General features: G+C 41.8%; 1 protein-coding gene across 1 annotated transcript; it reads right to left on the bottom strand.

Moving 5' to 3' along the window:
- Window positions 1–1,473: 1,473 nt before the first annotated feature.
- srebf1 (sterol regulatory element binding transcription factor 1) lies at window positions 1,474–18,137 on the bottom strand. Its single transcript, XM_031730105.2, has 19 exons — window positions 17,768–18,137; window positions 14,251–14,808; window positions 12,740–12,915; window positions 12,504–12,638; window positions 12,175–12,393; window positions 11,918–12,032; window positions 11,495–11,652; window positions 9,165–9,381; window positions 8,860–9,044; window positions 8,420–8,681; window positions 8,017–8,183; window positions 7,598–7,766; window positions 7,362–7,470; window positions 6,994–7,103; window positions 5,984–6,116; window positions 5,670–5,835; window positions 4,671–4,886; window positions 3,950–4,061; window positions 1,474–3,179 (listed from the first exon to the last, which is right to left on the bottom strand). The coding sequence occupies exons 1-19, from the start codon at window positions 17,871–17,873 to the stop codon at window positions 2,959–2,961; spliced, it is 3,534 nt and encodes a 1,177-aa protein (XP_031585965.1). The 5' UTR covers window positions 17,874–18,137; the 3' UTR covers window positions 1,474–2,958.
- Window positions 18,138–19,293: the final 1,156 nt, after the last annotated feature.

Here is a 19,293-nt window from a genome sequence, read left to right as displayed (position 1 = left end):
CTTTCAATGCTGCTATGACCAATGCCTGCTCTTTTTGTCTTCACTCAACACACACTGACAGTAAGACACGTAAATTGTGGTTCTGTGCAGAGTGGCCACTTAAGGGCACAAATTAGAAAGAGGAATAAAGAAAATGCTTAAAAAGCCATATTTTAATACAACTAATCCTTAATATGATAAGAAATCATACAGAAACATTCTGCTATTTATTATAATTAACAGGACCCATAATGCTCATCTTCAGCTCTATATGTTTGTTCTTGGACTCTGCTAGAGTAGCTTTGCATCAGTCACATTTCAAAACATCATCTCAACCTCTCACTGAAACAGTACTCAAGTCAACTTTGTTCTGATTGGCTGCCCCTCACAAACAGAAGGTTTGAACACCATTTCTCTGGGCGAAAATGTCTTCTTGACGCTGTAGGTCAGAGTTATAGGATGGCACCACTAACTCAAATCACTCCTTCTTACAACTAAGTTATGCAGAAGAGCATCTCTGAATGTACAAAACACGTCGAAACTTGAAGCAGATGGGCTACAGCAGCAGAAGACCATACTGGGTGCCACTCCTGTCAACAGGAAACTGAGGCTACAGTTCACAAGGGTCACCTAAATTGGACAACAGATGCCTGATCTGATGGGTCTCAATTTCTGTCACGACATTTGGTTGGTTGGCGAAAACAGCATGAATTCCCCCATCCTTGTAATAATGATCAGGTGATGGTGGCGTAATCGTGTGGTGGAGATTTTTGTTGCACACTTTGGGCTCCTTACCAGCAACCATGCATTGTTTAAACACCACAGCCTACCTGAGTGTTGTTGCTGATCGTGTCCAGCCCTTTATGACCACAGCGCACCAACTCTGATGGGTCCTTCCAGCAGGATAACATACTGTGTCACCACCTCGAATCATATGAACCTACTTGCTTGAACATGATGAGTTCACTGTATCCAAATGATTCAACAAATCTACAGCAACTGCGTGATGCTATCACACCAATATGGACCAAAATCTCAGAGGAACCTTGTTGAATCTATGCCACAAAGTAATAACATGCGTTCTAACCCAGTATTAGGAAGGTGTACCTAATGACGTGTTCCAACACATTTATTGACAAGCTCAAGGTCACTGGTTCGATTCCAGCTGGAGACACAAATCCCCTTTGGGGTTATGTCAAGAAGGGAATTCTGCGTGAAACTCAACCCAAAACATGTCGAGCTACCCACAGGGACACCCGCTTTTGGCAAGGGAGCAGCTGAAAGTCATGAGTCATTAAATAATTAATCCGTCAATATTTAAGAAAATTCATTATTCAATTTTTTGAAGCCTTTGCTGACATTAGTCCATATCTGAGTTAGAATTTCAGCCAGACACAATGCAGACATCCTCTCAGGTTAGTGTAAGACCTTTAATTATTGATAAATTTTCAACCCGTATTACCCAGTTATTTCAATTACCACAGGAAGCGCTCATTTCTTCTTTACAAAATATTTTAATATTTACATGACGAAAAGGAAGAGATGAAGAACAAGGAAGAGATGAAAGCATGTCAGTGAAAGGTCTACATCAACATTACCTTCAGACATGGTTGCATCACTGTCATCTTAATCCCATGTTTTTAATTGTTTCACATTAGTCACATGCTATAAAAAAAATATACTGGTCCTGGGACATGTCAAAAAATTTGTTTAAAAAACAAACAAAAACAATCCTCTTAAAAATCAAAACATGGCTCTTTCTCTAGGAAAGAAACCAATAATTGAAAGAGAAAGTAACATTGCAGCTACAAAAAAAAAAAAAGAAAGAAGATTCCTCACAGGCTTTCTTTGGAACAAAAGGAAAAAACAAAGTTAATTATTTCGAAACCTTCTGCAGGACATATGCAACTTTTTGTAGTTGTACAAACTACAAAATGTTGTACCAACAGCTCATGTTTAGCTTGAGCTGTTGATTTACAACTAGCCAGTGCCTACGACAGTCGCATGGGTATGCAACACTAACCTGATACCGCACAATAACTAGATAACCAGATATGCGGAGCCTAGTTTAAAACTGCAAAATAAAGCAAGATTAAAAAAGGAAAAACAGGCATTAAATCACTCTTCTTATGCAAAATACTGCTTGATCAAAGATCATAAGATTATAAATACATATTAAAATATGTACACAGCAAAACAAGAAGGAAAAAAAACAAACAAAAAACACGACCTCTATGAAAATAACCTCATAAAGCCATAATATTACTTATCTCACTGAAATCAGCCTCACAGGCGTAGTGCAGATAGAGAAACGGGGCTCAGCTGGTGAGGCATGATTTTTTTTTTTTTTTTTAAATTTACCTCAACAGTTACTGTTTAGTGCTTTCCCACCACACAAGCCCACGCGCTCAGACCAATCCAAGTTAGGTCGTTTTTCTCCCACAAACACACAGACGCCTCATTCTGCAACCAATCAGAGTAGCCCGCCACTCCAGCCCACTAAGCTCTCCTGCCTATAGAAGGTGCATTGATGTAAAAGAAAAAAAAAAAAGTGGGGCGAGTGGGATACGCCAGTAAACGCAGGGCAAAAACCTCTTTCATGCTTCTCACCCTCTCCGTGTCCACCAGAAGGACACGACGGCTCCTCTTTGTGGGTAAACTGTGGCACTGCAACACATTCTCACCAAGGGATTCTTTTTTTTTTGACAAGAGAAAAATTGTTTTTTGATAATAATCCGCAGCAACAAAAGTGCGAACTCGACAAGTGCTTTGATGTTTGACTGGGGTGATGGGAGGGACAACGCATGAAGAATATCCAGTTTGATATGAATCTGTACAAATCTGTTCGATAGCTGCTCGCCAAAGAGAGACTGTATGGTTCTGTCTTCTGTGTGTGTGATTTTGTATGTTACAGATGTTTATATATATATGTACACATCGTCTATGCGTGTCTCTCAGCCCCCCCCCTTTCCCCTGGCTTTAGCTGTTGGTGACGGTGGTGCCGCTGCCCAGTTTTATGATCATTTGCTGGCAGTCGTGCAGGGTCCTCTTGTCTCCCAGCTTCTCCAGGGTGCGAGCAGCGTCGGCCAGCATGCCCACCCTTTGGCCCGGAGCCGAAAGAAAGGACGGAGGAAGGTAGCGACACGCCAGCATCACGGCCTCCGCCTGCTCCCGCTGGCCAGGCCGCATCTCACACTCCTCTGCACACACACACACACACACACACACAAAAACAGTTAGTTACCGTGGCATTTCGGGTGAGCTTTTTGATGTTGTTAACCAGCAACAGCCAAACAGAGTTTAATCGCACTTTAATGTGCGATTACTGATTTGATTTATAATGAAAACTGAAATGGCCTGCCCTTCTCCAAAAAGCCTCCCACCATCACTTATAAACACAATGATAAATCAACAGCATGTCCCAGCTTCTCTCTCTGCCACAAAACGAGCTAAATGAATGGTAAATAAAGCAAATACTAAAAAAACTAAAGTAATTAAGTCTAACAATCCATAGATTACTTTTAATATAAAATATATTGGATTTCACCTATTTATCCATTTATCATCTTTTCTAAAGAACCTTAGAAAATAATATAAAGAAATTATTTTCTAGCAATTCAGGAGGATCTCCGAACGTCTCAAACAGGTATGTTTTATTAAACTAAATATATAAGTCAAGAAAAAGCATCACATCCTCAGAATGTAGAAGCTGCACTTATTAAATGCTGGCCCTTTTTTTGACTAGACTTATTAAAGAAATACATTTTCAAAGCAGACAGATTAGATAAGGACCCAGTGACATAAACATTCAGAGCTTTCACTGTTACTTCACCAAATTAAAAATATCAACAGGAGTTAATAAAACAGAATCTTCCTGCAGACAGAATCACCAGTGGAGACTGAATGAAATATCAAATCCACAGTAATATTGTACACACACGCACACACACGCACACACACACACACACACCTGTCTTGGCTCCAGGTGTTGCTCTGCGCCGCAGTGAGCGATCCAGAAGCTGATGTGTGCGGGTGGGACTGGCCCCTGCCATCAGCCTGGCCGTAGCTTCATGGAGAAACAACTGGAAAGGGATGGAGTGGAGAGAGAGAGAGGTGAGAGAAGAGGAGGAGGAGGAGGGACGACAGCGAGTGATGATGACTCACACATAATGCTCGGCTCTACCTCTGAGAGACTTTGAAGTCTTGTGAACAATGCTGCTAAACGCTTGCCTCAGGGTGTGTGTGTGTGTGTCTGTGTGCGTGCATGTGTGTGCTGCAACACCTCCCAACCTCACAGAGAATTATATATACCCTGCACTGCCTGCAAATACATGCACTGGATTATATTTGTATCCATTTGCAATGTGCTTCTCTGTGCCAACGTGTGCCTTTATTAAGTAAAAACAATTCTATTCTTTTTAATTCACTCATTCACGACGCATATGCAGCAGATTTGTGTTTTACACGTGCATTAAAGAGCATTTTAAGATTCATCTTAACAGGTTTTGGTTTGGGATAGCATGCCGCACTCAGATCCATTGTCTTTGTATGTAAGTACTGAAATAGTTTTCAGTTGAGACAAACTTCAGATTTAGCACAAACTCTTCCCTCATATTAGGCCCAGCGCAGAGCTTTCATAAACCAAAAGGGAAAACTTCAAAGGCAGAATGTGGTGACAAGGTTTTACATACTCTTCGCATCGCAGGTCTGAAACTCTGTGCCAATTTGCGTAGCGAGCTGAGATCTTGCTGAAAGCCCACGAGCTCTGGTGGAGAGGCCTGCTGAATGCCCGCAGGGCCGCTGGTCCCCGCTGAGCCTTGCCCCGTGGGAGTGGCCCCTTGTTGCTGCAGACGCCAGACATTTGTCCTCATAACCAGCAGCAGATCGCACAACAGCAACTGGACAACCTAGCGAGAAATAATTAGCTTTAGTGCTCAAATATTCTCAACTTAAAAACGAAAAGAAAAAAAAGGCCCGGTCTCTACTGACCTCAGAACTGGATACTGAAGCATGATGAATATGTCATGTTTTGAAAAACACCAAGAATTAGACTAAAAAAAAATGTTTGCATGTTTGTCATACAACACCGCTTCCAGTTTATAAAAATAAGTAATATCCATCACATTTTGCTCAGGAAGTTAATCTACAAATAGTTTCAGTTGCTATTATTAAAACATTCACTTTCGTAATGTTATGCATCTCTAATTGATGCTGAAGGACATTTTCCACCTTTCCTACGCGAGTGTGTGTTCTGCTGTGAGTGGCCCAGCTCTGTGTTGCACTGCAGGTACATTGCACTCAGCTGAGACACACATGCAATGCAACTACAATGCACTGCAGCTCTGGCCATAAACATACACCCGCCGTGAGCTACCTATCCACCAGCATCACCATCTGCTGAGTGCCAGAGGGTAGGACACTGCAGCACCGCAGAGTGGAGATGCTGCGAGGGATTCGCTGTCTGGTAAAGTGTGTAGCTTTGTACTGTGACAAAGGTGCACGCGTCTGCGTGTGTGCATAATTTAATCACTTTATAACTATGTAACTATTCCCGACACTTTAAGTATTCTTGTGCATTTTTTTTTTCCTCGTGCAGATGTTGTCACCTTAATGAAATGTCCCTCATAGGTGTAAAAAACATCACTTACGTGCACAAATCTGGAAGAGTTTATGCCTTTCTTTGTGCGTACCTTGTCTAAACTGGAGCTATGACAGTGTGGTCCCAGGTTGAGGCTGTCTCGGAGCAGGGCGCTGGCCTTGTCACTGTAGCTCAGACTCAGTTGGCAGTTTTCTGGCTTGGACAGCAGAGCTCGCACTGCCCTGAATGTGTTCAGACAGGCTTTGGGCAGAAGACTCCTGATAGAACGAGAGTGGGGGGCGGGTAACAGACAAAGGACACAGGTTAAAGTGGTGCAAGTGTTTGAGGGTGGGTGGGTGTGTGTGTCCTTAGCCTGGCATTTGCAGGGCAAAGAGCCAAATTCACATATTTATATGTCTAACTTACTCTGCGTTCTGCAGACTGCGGGGCAGGTGCTCAACAGTCGGATACAGTCTCTCTGCTGCAGCATCATCTCCTTGGAGCCAGTTGATGATCACCACGGTGATTGAGGACCACCACTTAGAATGAGGGTCACAGCCTGGATATTAGAGGAAAAACAGTCAAAGCTGAGACACCCTCAGACAGAAACAAACATGCAGATATTTGAATCCCAGAGTGTCCACTTTCACATTTAGCATGCATGGCGGTGCACCCGTGCAGACAGCTGCTGTCTGCATTTTGACCTCTGAATCAATCTGTTTCTACCCTGGAGGATTTTGACGACTCCCTCACAAGGAAAAAGTACTCCATTTAACACAGGGGCAACACACACAGACTTCTAAAACATGTAGCGAGTAACCTGAGGCTCTGCCAAGAAAAGTCTCCTATTAAAATCCCTGCACAGTCTCTCATCCCTCCCGCTCCCTCCTTCCTCTCAAGGTGATCACCAATTTGACAGTGCTGAAGATAGATGAAGCAATCTAGCGAATGCCTCCCTTTCACCTAGCCCTCTCTCGCTCAGATCAGTGATCAGTAAGGACAAAGGAAAGCGGTGGGAGGATGGAAGTCAAAGGGAAATCAAGCTACTTGATCTCTGTAGTGTAAAAATGAACTTTGTCACACAGCTTCTTATTCTGCAGGCGCAGTACGGAAAGAGCAGTGTGCAGGGAAAGTTAATGCAATTATTTCAAGAAACATAAGAAGCATTGAATTAAGTAGTACGCATCTAGACGTGTAATTGCTGATGTACTTAAGCAACAGAAACATTTAGAGGCCAGTTCAGATTTTTCTAAAAGCAAATTTTAACCAGATTAAAAAGTCGGTACCATTAGTGATCACTAATGTTTTTAGCACTGAAGATACACTGTCAAAGATTACTTTTCAACAGAAATATTCTGCATATTGTGGAATTTTAACATATTACATAGAAATACAAATGAGACTGCAAACAGAAACAACAGTTGCCATAGCCATACCTGTGACAGTTGCCATGTTGGACCCAATAGCAAAGGACTGTGAGGTGGCACCAGCCGCATCTGAAGCGCTAATCAACAGCTGGAGGTATTCCAGGGCATCAGCATACTCGCTGAGGAGACACACACACACACACACACACACACACACACACACACAATGAATGATTATTTTGCCCCACAAATCGCTAAAATAAAACATACCTACAAAAAGCTTTTTTTCAAAGATCAAATTGCATTCATTATCCTCATTGCTTTCTTTGTATCTTGGCGACTCTATGAGAAGTAAACCGTAACTTGTCACCAAGAAAAAGGAAACAAATCAAAAGTTACAAGAATCGATTATATGAAAGCGCGTCTTGATTTCTCACCCGTCTCCCGGACTTGTATTTTTCTCTCCACGAGGCTGGGCCACACAGTACAGAGCCTTTTCCAGGAGGTGTTCTCTAAATGCTTGAGTCACCTGAGCCAGAGGATCCACTGCAAGGGAAACCATTAACAAATATAAACGTCAGAATGTGCCTGCATATTGTAGGCAAGAGGATTCCAAATTAGGTATTGTAAAAACACAGTTATACACCGAGTGCAAACTTTTGCTTTCACTGACCAGTGTTGCCAGCCTGGCTGTAGATGCTTTCTTTAGGGGTGCTGCGAATAGCCCAGTCCCCATCCACGAAGAAGCGGTGACCTAGTGGGTGACAAAGCCACTGCATGGCTGGGGGGACACTCCCGCTGGAAGATAGGCATGCTTGACGAGCACTGCTCAGGAACACACGCTATCAAAAGAAGGGAAAAAAAATGTTTTGGTTCCGTGTAGTTTAAAATATTTCACATTGGGACAGATGCCAGGATCTTTAATCACCTCATTGAATGTTTATTAACCATGAAAGATAAATTAAACAAAATGTCAACTCAAAACTGGTTGCTGTTACATCATGTGAGCACAAAAGAAAGAGTCGGGGTAAAAACACTGCTTATAAATGACTGAGCAAGACGCAAATGCTTGTGCAAACAACAGGGACTCACAGAGGTGAAATGCAGGATCCTCGGCAAACTGGCTTTGACTCGTAGAGCCGCAGAAACATAGATCTCAGCCAGCGAGGCCACAGGCAGGCATGAGCCGGCACACTCTGCCAGGTTCACTGCACTTAAAGACATGTGCACTGCTGAGAGGTGGCTGCCATTCAGTTTACCTGCAGGCACAGATCGAAGACAAGAAAATAATTACGTTTTTTTTTTAATATTTACAAAAATTATTTAAACTGGAATTTATCTTTAGACAGAATCTTCCTGCACAGCAAAGACTGCAATGCTTTTTAAACCTTACTTCAAATGTTGCTGAGTTGCTTTGAAATGAATGACAATTCACCTCCTAATGTCCAGTGTGTGATACTGATCTGATCTAAAAACGACTCTTATGCTGACCAACCTGTCATGTGAAGCTGATGCAAGCGATGGTAAACCAGGGCGGCATCACGGCTGCTTTTGCAGGCATCCTCCTGCAGGGGGCGATCAGATCGCAGCCCTCCTGCCCTGGCAGCAAGCCAGCGGCCAACCCATAGACGCTGGAGGCAGAATCTTAGCAAAGACCAGAGCGCTGCGCAGGCCAAGTCCAACTGGGAGGTGGGTAAGGGGCGACCGAGAGCCTTCAGACAAGTCCACAGGTTGTGACTGGCTTGAGCAAAATCTCCCTGTGAAGTGTAAAAGACATAAATGGTGAGAGAAAACAGACAAAGAGCCACTTTATAGATTCTGTGAGAGTTCAGAAGGATTTCTGATTTAAATGTGGTCAAATTCCTCCTTGTGGATTAGTACACTTTGTCAATTTGGCACACGTTTAAAAGAAAAGAAAAGAAAAAAGAAGCATACTCTTGCCAGGTCCAGGTCAGCCTGTTTGCGATGTCTCCAGAACAAGACGGATGATCCAGAATGTGGTCTGGTTACAGGTTCTCCATACACCAGCAGCCGGATTAGAACTCCTGATACCAGAATACCATTCAGTAGCCACACCAGTATAGTCGGGAGCATCCAATCCATCCAGCCCCATGAGTCAGCTATAGACAACACACAGAGTGTCATTTAACTGCAAAGAAAATCTATTTATTGAGAGCTAATTATGTGAAATTGGCATCACTGCCATCTGTCTCCCTCCCAGCATTTTCTCCACTCTGTACCTGCGACATCCACACCCAGGACGGTCCTGCCCGCGTGATGGGTGCCGACAGCTTCAGCATTTCCAGATGAGCTGCTACCCGATGAACAGAACAGAGCAGCCAAAGGGTTGAGGGAGAGGAAGAGAAAGGTAAAGGCACACAACGCCATACGGGAACGGTCCAACATGCCAATGGCACTGCCACCTGCTGTCGACTGGTCCGGCGTGCCTATAGTTGGCTGACACACGAGAGAATCCAGAAGGACACATTTGTGATTATTCAGTTTATTAATTCAGGCAGCAACATCAATCTGACAAAAAGTATGAGTAATCACATTTTTGAGGTGTTATAGTGGTTGATTAATAGTTGAGCGCTGTACACAAGCTGTCAAGCATCACGGGTGTTCATGGGGAATTTTTTCGCAGCCAAAAGAATCACGTTTGTATATTTTTTTTTTGTCCATTAAGACTGACAGTTGCAGTGTGGTCAAGGTTTCTGTTGGTAACAGTTTCCTAGATTGCTTATGGGAGCGCCTGTGAAGGAAGTTTACGAAGGTCTTCTTTGAGGTGCTTTGAGCCGTCTCCACGGCACCAACCAAACTCCAATTCACAAAAATCAGCTGATGCCAAATTTCATCACCAGAGCACATTTGGGTTAAAGGAAGAAATAGGCAGAGTCCGTGCGATGTCACTCCTGCCGTGACGTCACTCCAGCAAGCACACACATACAAGGCAATGGCGGTGTGACGAGCCAAAAACAGACTCAAGCGTGTTCACCCTTTTCAAAGCTCAGCACAGACAGTGGTTCTCTCCCACGTTTGTAGTGCAAAATGCAAAGTGGGAAACGGCAACGCATCTAATCTGAGGAAACACCTGGTCAAACACAAAACACAGCTAGAAGAATGCACCAGATCTGATCCGAAAGCCAAAATCACAATCACTGCAGCTTACTTTAGCACATCTGTCACCAGTGTACAAGAGTATGAACCAATGGATGTGGACAATGATGAAACATCTTCGTCAGGTAATTAATTACTAAGTTGGACATGTTGCACGCAGAAAAAAAAAAAACAGGACTTTTTTCACTGTGTTGTTTGACATTTTAACTCACATGCTGTTTACGCTAAACACGCACCTCATGTGAGATTGTATATCCAAAGCATTGGGAAGGTAACCATAACTAATTATAGCTTAAAATTAATATTAAATGTGTTCACTGCCAGATAGCGACCAAAGCATTAAATAACAAAATGTTTCAATTGAGAAGTTAGGACTTATTTTTGAAGAGAAATCTTGGATTTATTATGTCACAATGAGTAAAATACCAAAAAACGGTACCAAAGTCCAGGTACAGGTATCTGTATCTATTCAAATGTGAAAGGTAACCAAGGCTTGTTGTCCCAATAAACAAAAAAAATCCCATACAGATGGCACCATATGCTTATAGGAATAAACAAAGCACAGCAAAAACAGGTTTTAGCTAGTTTCAGTTAGCCATATCTCATCTTCTATTTTGAGAATATGCAAATCATTAAAGCAGTCTACAGAAAAAAACTGTTAGGGATTCATCACAGTGTGAATAACTGTGTGGACAAATACTTTCAACAATTTAATGTATCTTAATTTTCATTCCCAACCAATCAATTCACTGCATGGGCTCAAATGAGTCCACTAACCAGTGCTGTGCTGTTGTCCCTGCATCCATAAATCCAGAAAAAAACCTCTAAACATTTATTCAGAGCAGCTGCAGATCTTATAAAAGGCACCATTAACACTAACATATGCTACTATCAAGACAATGTCTTTTTTTTAATGAAGGCCTTGTCCACTTTGCCAGAACACTACCAAATCGCATGCATCCATCTGCAAAGAGCCTGACAAGGCTGTCACCCACAGAGGCGTCCCTTGTTGTGTTTTTCCTTTCACAATGTGCCAAATGTTCAGACTGCTGAGCAGCTGAAATCCTATATCAAGCAAGCACAGAAAAAGATTGTGCTTTCAGAACTACAGCAACTGGTCTCCACGGTTCCCTCACACCTGCTTACTGGTGACATAAACCAGTGGGAAACATGCCGGTGTACCTACATTTGTCTTTAAACGCTTTGCTTTTGCTGGTATCGAATTCAAAATAAGAAAGAAAACTTTCAAAATTTGAAATTTTCTTTTTTTCTTTGCATCGTTTTCATGTCAATGCAGGATTTGAATGATTTGCAAATTCTGATTTGTCAAATATATATTTTACAGAGTCCTAACTTTCATTCAAACGCAAACCTAATAGGAACAAACCGTCTGTCCTTGCATGTCTATCCTGATCCTCATCTCAAATGTTTAGTTTAAATGAGCTCTGTATACCTTTGTGTCTTCTCCCATTGGACTGTCAGGTTCTGAGTCACTGCCACAGTGAGAGAAGGAAGTTGGGGAACCCACGTCAGAGGCTGGCGGGGTGGGCAGCTCGCTCTTCACATCAGCCTGTCCATCCACCTCCATGGCAACCAGGTCCTTAAGAGACTCTGTAGAAAAAGGGTACAAAAAAAAGATGATGAAGGAAGTAGTTAGAGGGTCAATCAAGGGTACAAAAGAAAAGAAAAGCTTCAACCCTACAATACACTTCATTTCATTTTTATTTGTCTTTTCAGGATTTAATTTTTTTTTTTTTTTTTAACTCAGCAGTCATTGTTGTTAAAGGTTACCGGAATGATTGACTTTCAAAAAATTGAAATAAAATGCCAACAGGCTGTTGACGAATAAAGAAAAGAGACCATTTTAAGCACATACTGTTTTTCTGGGCTGCCATTTTAAGAGCCATGTTCTCTTGTTTGAGCTTCTGGTTAGTCTGCTGCAGGTAACGGATGTAATCGATGGCTTTCCTCAGTACTGCAGATTTATTGAGCTAGAAATGAAAGAAAAAGACCGACCGAATTATTAGACCTCTGCTGTTCATGAAAAAGACAAGTGGACAAAAAAGAAAAGAAAAAAAAGAAAAAGAATACGGCATAAAAAGCATGGGATGCTTGTAAATGAGTGCTTCTTACCTTTGCATCAGTGCCAGCCACCAAGTCTTTCAGCTCCACGATTTTGTCATTGATGGAGGAGCGGTACCGTTTCTCAATAGCGTTGTGGGCCGTGCGCTTCTCCCCTTTGTGTGGCTGGCCAGTCGGCTTACCACTGATAGCGATGCGGTTGATGGGAAGCTTTTCAGCATCCACCATGACAGGCACTGTAGTCAGGATAGTACCCCCACCCATGAATGCCTGAGAAAACAGGATGATGTAAGTGCCAGGGTTAACATCGTGGGTGTAAACTCGACAGCGGTGCACTGTGTGACTTCAGCATTAGGTTTGAGTTCATATTGTGCATTTACCTGCAGTGAAGTGCTCTGTGCTGGGGTGGTGGTGGCCAGGGACGTGGGAGCTACAGTAGTGACCATGCAGGGGTCAGGCTTCAAAGTGGTCAGCAGTAGACTCTCAGCCTTGATGAACTGGGGCTGAAGCAACACCTGAGGACACCAGGGCAGATAGATGCACCGAAAATTCATTTACGTAAACGAGGTTTTTAAGTCCATCCAGGCTCGCTCAGAGAGCACCTTCACACACTTACAGGTACTTGCTGTACGTGGGCTGCAACAGTTTGAACTGGAGGGCTTGTTGACGCGGTCAGGAGAGGAGATGCAGTTGTCAGCCCTTGGAACTGAGTCTGAATGGCCACTGGCTGAATGGTCGGCGGTGAGGATGACAAACTGGTGGCAGGAGTGCTCACACTGCTGGGACTGCCAGCTAGAAAAAAAACCCACATTGATGCCAAAAAGACTTCTTCAGACTTAAATCACGCAGGTAAAATTTGAAGAAAAATCCAAGCAATTCTGACTTGAATTTAACATTCTTTTTAAAAACGAATATGTTAAGTATGTGGTGGTTTGTGTTTAAATTTCCATAATCATTTAACGGTTTAGTAGCACACTACCCATTTCAACATTTAAGCTTCCAAAAGAACTGCCAACTTTAAAAGAAAAACACCTGAACTGTTAATTTCATCAAAACTGCATTAGTTTTAAGACTTTGTAGGCAAAAGGTGAACTATGGACTCATTATAAATGTGATATTCTCCAAATGATATGGCCGCTACTTTCGCTTATCTCCACCAAGCTTTAAGAGATATGGATAAAGATATGCACATGCAGTGGACTGTCTACTGTGTACGCACCGATGTTCCACGTCTTGTCCACACACACAAATTTCATTTCACTCGCAGACTCTTACGCAGCTGAGCAAAGTCTATTAGATTACGACATTAATTAGAAATCATCCGAGGTTAAATAACCTAGTGTCCTGATAAATGCGATGCACGTGAACAGTAAACTTGCAGGGCACTGGGTATCAGCTGCTAGATTCCATGGTTAACACAAATGTGCTTTATGTAATCCACTGAAAACATCCTCGGCATTTTACAGAAATATAAATAGACACTTGGAGTTTTTTTCCTCACGGATGACAATTTCTCATTCTCCACTTTTTTTCCTTTACAGAAAAAAAAAACGCTGGTAAATGAGGTTATATATTTCTATGAGATTCCATTTGTTTGTATTAGAAAAGTTGGTAAAACAGCAGTGCATGTATTGCTGAAAAGAAGTCTAACAACTGAAAGGTTAGCATCACATATTTTAATCAAATCACAGTTGACAAAAATTAGATATTAACATTTTCCTCAATAACCCATTTTTCCCCCTCACTGAATACCTGCCACAAGAGGTTTGTCATTTTCACCGCACAAAAAAGGTTCAAAAACCTTGAACTTTAACTGTAAATTACAGAACAAAATAAACTGGTTAAACCAGGCTAATGAAAGTTGTAAAAAGTTAAAGACAGCAGGAAGCTCGCTGTTGAGACCATTTTGTTCAGCGATGCAGACAGAATTAGATTAGAACGATCCAACATCAGACATTCAAAGTCAAGGAACTTGTCTCTATATGAAGAAACACGCTACAATAACATCACAGTTTTATTTTCATCCTTTCCTTTAAAGGTTTTATTTTTAAAGCACAGTTTGATACCCCCTACCATCTGACTCGCACATAATCTATGACTCAATCATCACCATCAGAGAGGGCTTACCTGTGTAGCTGTTTGGGCTGCTGTAGTTGGTCCGGGCCTGAGGCTGTGTCTGCGTCTGTGGTGGAGTCTGGGGTGCAGGAGAGGTGAAGAGCGCCTGAGGCGTTGAGCTGAATGCTGGGTTTGGTCCTGGGGAGCCATTAGGTGAAGCTGCTTGGGAAGGAGCAGACGGGCTGAGAACTGGTTGGGGTTGCTCCACTTGGGTCTGTCTGATGCTTTGAGCTTGTTGTGGGGAGGACGGCTGCTGCCTCTGGGTGGAGCTGGGTACCTGGGCCAGGGGAGACTGCTGGAAGGTGGGAGGCTGGAAGGCTTTGTCTGGGGTGGTTGAGCTACGAGTAATAGGAGGGCCCAGCAGTGCATCCAGATGGGGGTTACTGCTTAGGATGGAAGATGAAGATGAAGATGAAGATGGAGGTGTGGTAGTGGTGGTTGGGGGGGAGGCTGAGGTGATGGTCTGAGTCACCCCATGAATCTCTTGCATGGGAGGAGCAGTGGTGTATGGAGGGGCATCAAAGAGTCCTCCAAACTCCATGTCCTGGTTGTTGATGAGCTGGAGCATGTCTAAACAGGAGGACAAATCACAGCCAATGTGAATATTATTGTTCAAGTAGAAAATTTATAGCAATTTGCCAGCTTTAAACAATTAAATATAGACCAAGATCAAATCTATAGGAACTGTAAATTTCTCAAGAAAACTTGTTTAGAGTTTGAATTACTATCCATTTCAGTAGCAAACTGCACTTTAATTACCAATTAATCAACCCACATGTACTGTGACTGTTTATGATCAAACATCACTGGCAACAATTTCAGTCATGCTAAAGAAAATAAAAAAGGAAGTAACCAGATATCTAAGTATTATTATTAATATATAATTGCAGTGTAGAGGGGGAATGCATAAAAATGGATAAGGCCAATATGATGCTCAAATAGAAAGGAGCAAACCCTTGAAGTGTGTGTTGGTATTCGGTAAAAATGCTAAATGACAACAAACAAAGTCGCAAAAAGAAGGTTTTAGCGGGGCTTTATGCAGTCCTGTAAAAAAATACGTTTAACTAATGAATCATCATATTATCAAACCAACTTTAGCAGCAATAATAACTTGAAGTAACTGTTTTCCATTTGACTTTATCAGTCTCTCACATCACTGTGGTGGAATTTTGGCCCGCTCTTCTTAACAGCGTTTGCTTTAGTTCAGACCTTTGCAGGCATTCATTTATGCACAGCTCTTTTAAAGTCTCCCCGCGGCATTTTCTTACCGCATTGATGTCTGGACCTCAACTGGGTCATTGCAAGACCTTGACTGTTTCCTTTTTCAGTCACAATCTTGTACATTTACTGCTGTGCTTGGGATCATTGTCCTGTTGCATGACACAATTTCAGCCAAGCATCAGCTATAGGACAGATGGCCTCACACTTAACTCTAGGATACTTTGAAATACAGAGGAGTTCATGGTCGACTCAATCAATGCAGGGTTCCCGAGTCCTATGGCCGCAAAAACAACCCCAAGTCATCACTACTCCATCGCTATGCTTAACAGTTGATATTAGGTGTTTATACAGATATGCTGTGTGATGTTGTGCATTATGAATTATTGCTCTAAAAGTGTTCTGGTTTGTTTAGCTGCAACTTTGCTCCTGCATGTGTTTTTTAAAATTGAACCCATATTTGTGTTCAGTCTCTTTCTAACTTTACTGTCATTAATGTTAAAATTTAATGTGCTGTAGATTATGTAGCTCATGTGTTTTTTTGAGGTTTCTCTGACTGTGAGGTGAATTTGGACTTCCACAAACCTGTGTACTGCGAACCAAAAAAAAACTTCTGCTTTTATAGAGTCCATTCTTTTTCACATGACTGTAAATGTAGTACATCACATGTACTTATGACTACAGTGGTTTAAAATTGCTAAAACCTCAATTTTGTTTTGTTTCATCACATTTTCCATTAACACTCAATAAATTACTAGAAAACTACTTTAAAACATCCTAAGCAGGAGATAGGGTGTCTTACGCAGTTTAAAAAACACACTTTACAAGAAAGACTGCCAAACACAACAAGAAATACCGGGTACAGTACATTTCACACTTTCAGTTTATCAAGCCATTCATCATGTGCGTGCAGCTGTAGGTCCAAGAATCCAAGTGGTATATTATTAATGAATTATTAATCTTAATTTGTGCTTCTGCACATATGGACTTGTAGGTTTTCATTAGCATGATCTAAAAGATATAAAACATTTTAATATGTATCTTTTCCAGATGATTTGCTATATTACAAAGATTTAAAACTGACAAAAAACTTTACATGAACAAAGTGAGATGGCACGTGTTCACTAATCATTTTTTATTCTAGGAAGCAGTGTGCTCTTGAAAGACATAAGACACTGAAATAATTTTCACAGCATTTTACGAGGACAGTTCACCGCGTTTAATTTATCTGTCAAGTGATTCTGAGTTCATGTTGTGTCTGCAGTGCAAAAAAGAAAAAAACCCAGCAGCCTGGATTTGTGAAGCAGTGTTGTGTATGAGGTGATCGCTCTTGGCCAATCAGAGCGCATCTCGGAGACTTGCTATGCCGATCAGCCCAAGACAGGAAAAGAGAGGGAGAGCTGCCTGTGGCAATGAGTGTGAGGTTACCATCGAGCAGTGTCACAGAGGGTTACTGTCGGTCAAAGTCAGGGAGATGGAGAGCACGGCCGCAGGATATGAATACTGTTTACGCAGTGCGTGTTATCTTATTTACACGTCGACCCCTATCATAAAACACATACTGGCCAATTTAGGAAAATTTCCAGAAAACTCTAAATATTAACACTACTCGAAATACTCTTGTTATTTCGATGGGAGGCTTAAATTGTTGCACGAATTTTATATATGAATCAGACTATATATGCTGTTTATTTTTGCAGAAAACTGCACGTGGATAGCACTATATTAGCGAGAGAAAAAATAATGTCGTCCACAGAGCACATGGTTACATTATTTTTCAACCGATTAATTTGGCATACATAAATGCATTATATTTGTCAAATCGGTCAAGTGAGGCTCCTTGAACCCAAAAAAGAGGAATGAACGACAGTAACCCCGGTCTATGGAGCACGCTGGGGGCGGGGCGCACACGAAGCTAGCTGTGCGTTAGCTTCACATATTCGCCTCATGAAATGCGCTTCTATTTTTCTATTGCACAGTAAGACACACAGAAGACTTCTGATATTGCAAGAATCATCGTTATAAATTACTAACAAAACATCCCAAATATCACCTCCGGCTAACTGCTCACTGATAGTTAGCATGTAGCTAACAGTGGATAATGAAAGCTAGCTCTCAGCTTTTAAAAGCTTTTTTATTTTTTTAAAGGTGTCTTTGTATCGAATGTCGTTGTAAGTGATGTTGTTAGTGTGATTATTACATGCAGAACACTTAAAGAATTGATACGAAAAGGAATGATAACACGTACGGTGTTACCGGTTTTAGCAAACACAACTGTTTTAAGCCAGCAGCAGCCATTATATTTTCTTACCATCAATGTCGCTTAGGAGGGCCGTGTCAATATCACTGGGGTCGTTAAGCGACAGTGTTGGATCCAGATTATCCAACGAATGATCGTCAAAAGACAGGCTGTTCATCTTTACTGTCGTGCCTGGGCTTTCCAGTGTAGACTTGACTGACTGTCGGAGAAATCGGAAACTTCTGAGTCCTTACATTTGACAAAAGGACCAAGATCCCTGTCCTTTCGTCACACACGCAACTCGAGCTGCAACTTTTCTTATTTTTGTAACTTTTGTGTCAACTAACTGCTCGCTACTAGCCCCATCATCATCCTGGGAAACTTGTCAAACCAAGCCAAACACCGACGCTCATTCACTACTAACGTGCTTACAGCGGTAGCCGGAGAAACCCATCCAACCGATGATGATTGACAGTTGCGCCAGCCAATCACCCTCGTTTGAACTAGATTCCCACGTCCCTGTTTCTCAGGCTTGTTTTGATTGTTTGAGTAAATGAGTGAGGGCATGTGGAGTATACGGCCACGATCTAACACAATTTACACACAAAAATCCGATAATGTACAAAAAAACAACATATAATTGCAGTAATCGAAGAACTGATGCCGTGGCTAGAAAATATTTATATGGTTACATTTGATGGGTATGAAAAAATAGCTAACTACAGCATAAACGAGTTAAGTTCTGATTCCAGAGCAGCTTAATACAGTTCTGAATATCTTTTATAATGTTTATTATAAATAAATATTTTTTTTTCTCTTTGTATACAGCATGGACATGTTTATTGTGGGCTTGCCACCAATAGCCAATCATAGTCGTGTGGGGCGTGCGCTTAGCGACAGCCAAGCTTGTTTGACTCGAATTAGCGGCTCCTCCTGTAGAACCAGTAAAACCGTCCAATGAGAAGCTCAGAATCAGAGTGGGGTGATCTGACGTTGCATCTTTGGGTCTAGCGATTACATCATGTGTTTCGCTCCTGGAATGATGGAAGCAGGTACAGCAGGAGGAAAATAAACTGCACAACTACATGTAGCAGAAGGACATAAAAAAATGAGCACATGTATTTTAACAAAAACAGTTCCTGCAACTCTTCGTAATGGTGGTTTACATTACATTTTTTTCTCTCTCTCCTATAATAATTAGTAACGTAAAAACAGGCAATGTGGGTGTTTCACAATGTCTATGTGTAACGCACTGTTATAGTAACACAAAAGTAGAACCCCACAACGGTATTGTGGGAAAATAGGTCAGTGACCTAGAGTAGCACTGGTAAGTTGTCAGTAAAGTTGGGTAAGATTGTATAAAGTCCAGCATGGTTGGTGGTCAAGTGTGTAACAATAAGTCTTGTCCGTTTGTTTGCTGGAGTTTGTAAAGTTGGCTAGTCTTGGTCCTCAGGTAAAGGAAGGAAAAAAAGATTCTTTTAAGGATCTATGTTGTGCAAATATCCATAAACAAACACATGTGAGAGGGTGAAAGGCTCATTTCACAATGAATGACCAATACAGTACAAGATTGAGCCTGGGTTGCATCAGCATGTGCA

The sequence above is a fragment of the Oreochromis aureus genome, linkage group 4 (assembly GCF_013358895.1).
Source record: "Oreochromis aureus strain Israel breed Guangdong linkage group 4, ZZ_aureus, whole genome shotgun sequence".
NCBI lineage: Eukaryota > Metazoa > Chordata > Actinopteri > Cichliformes > Cichlidae > Oreochromis > Oreochromis aureus.
Note: the sequence above shows the minus strand (reverse complement) of the source record. Positions and strands in the feature narration are given on the sequence as shown.

Bases quoted from the DNA above. Each gene is read 5' to 3' on its own strand.
- srebf1 (XM_031730105.2), bottom strand. From the start codon at position 17,873: ATGAACAGCCTGTCTTTTGACGATCATTCGTTGGATAATCTGGATCCA. The intron at 9,045-9,164 runs GTACAGAGTGGA...TGTTGTCTATAG, and splicing joins CCTGGGTGTGGATGTCGCAG to CTGACTCATGGGGCTGGATG. The intron at 7,471-7,597 runs GTCAGTGAAAGC...TTTCCCTTGCAG, and splicing joins CAGCCAGGCTGGCAACACTG to TGGATCCTCTGGCTCAGGTG.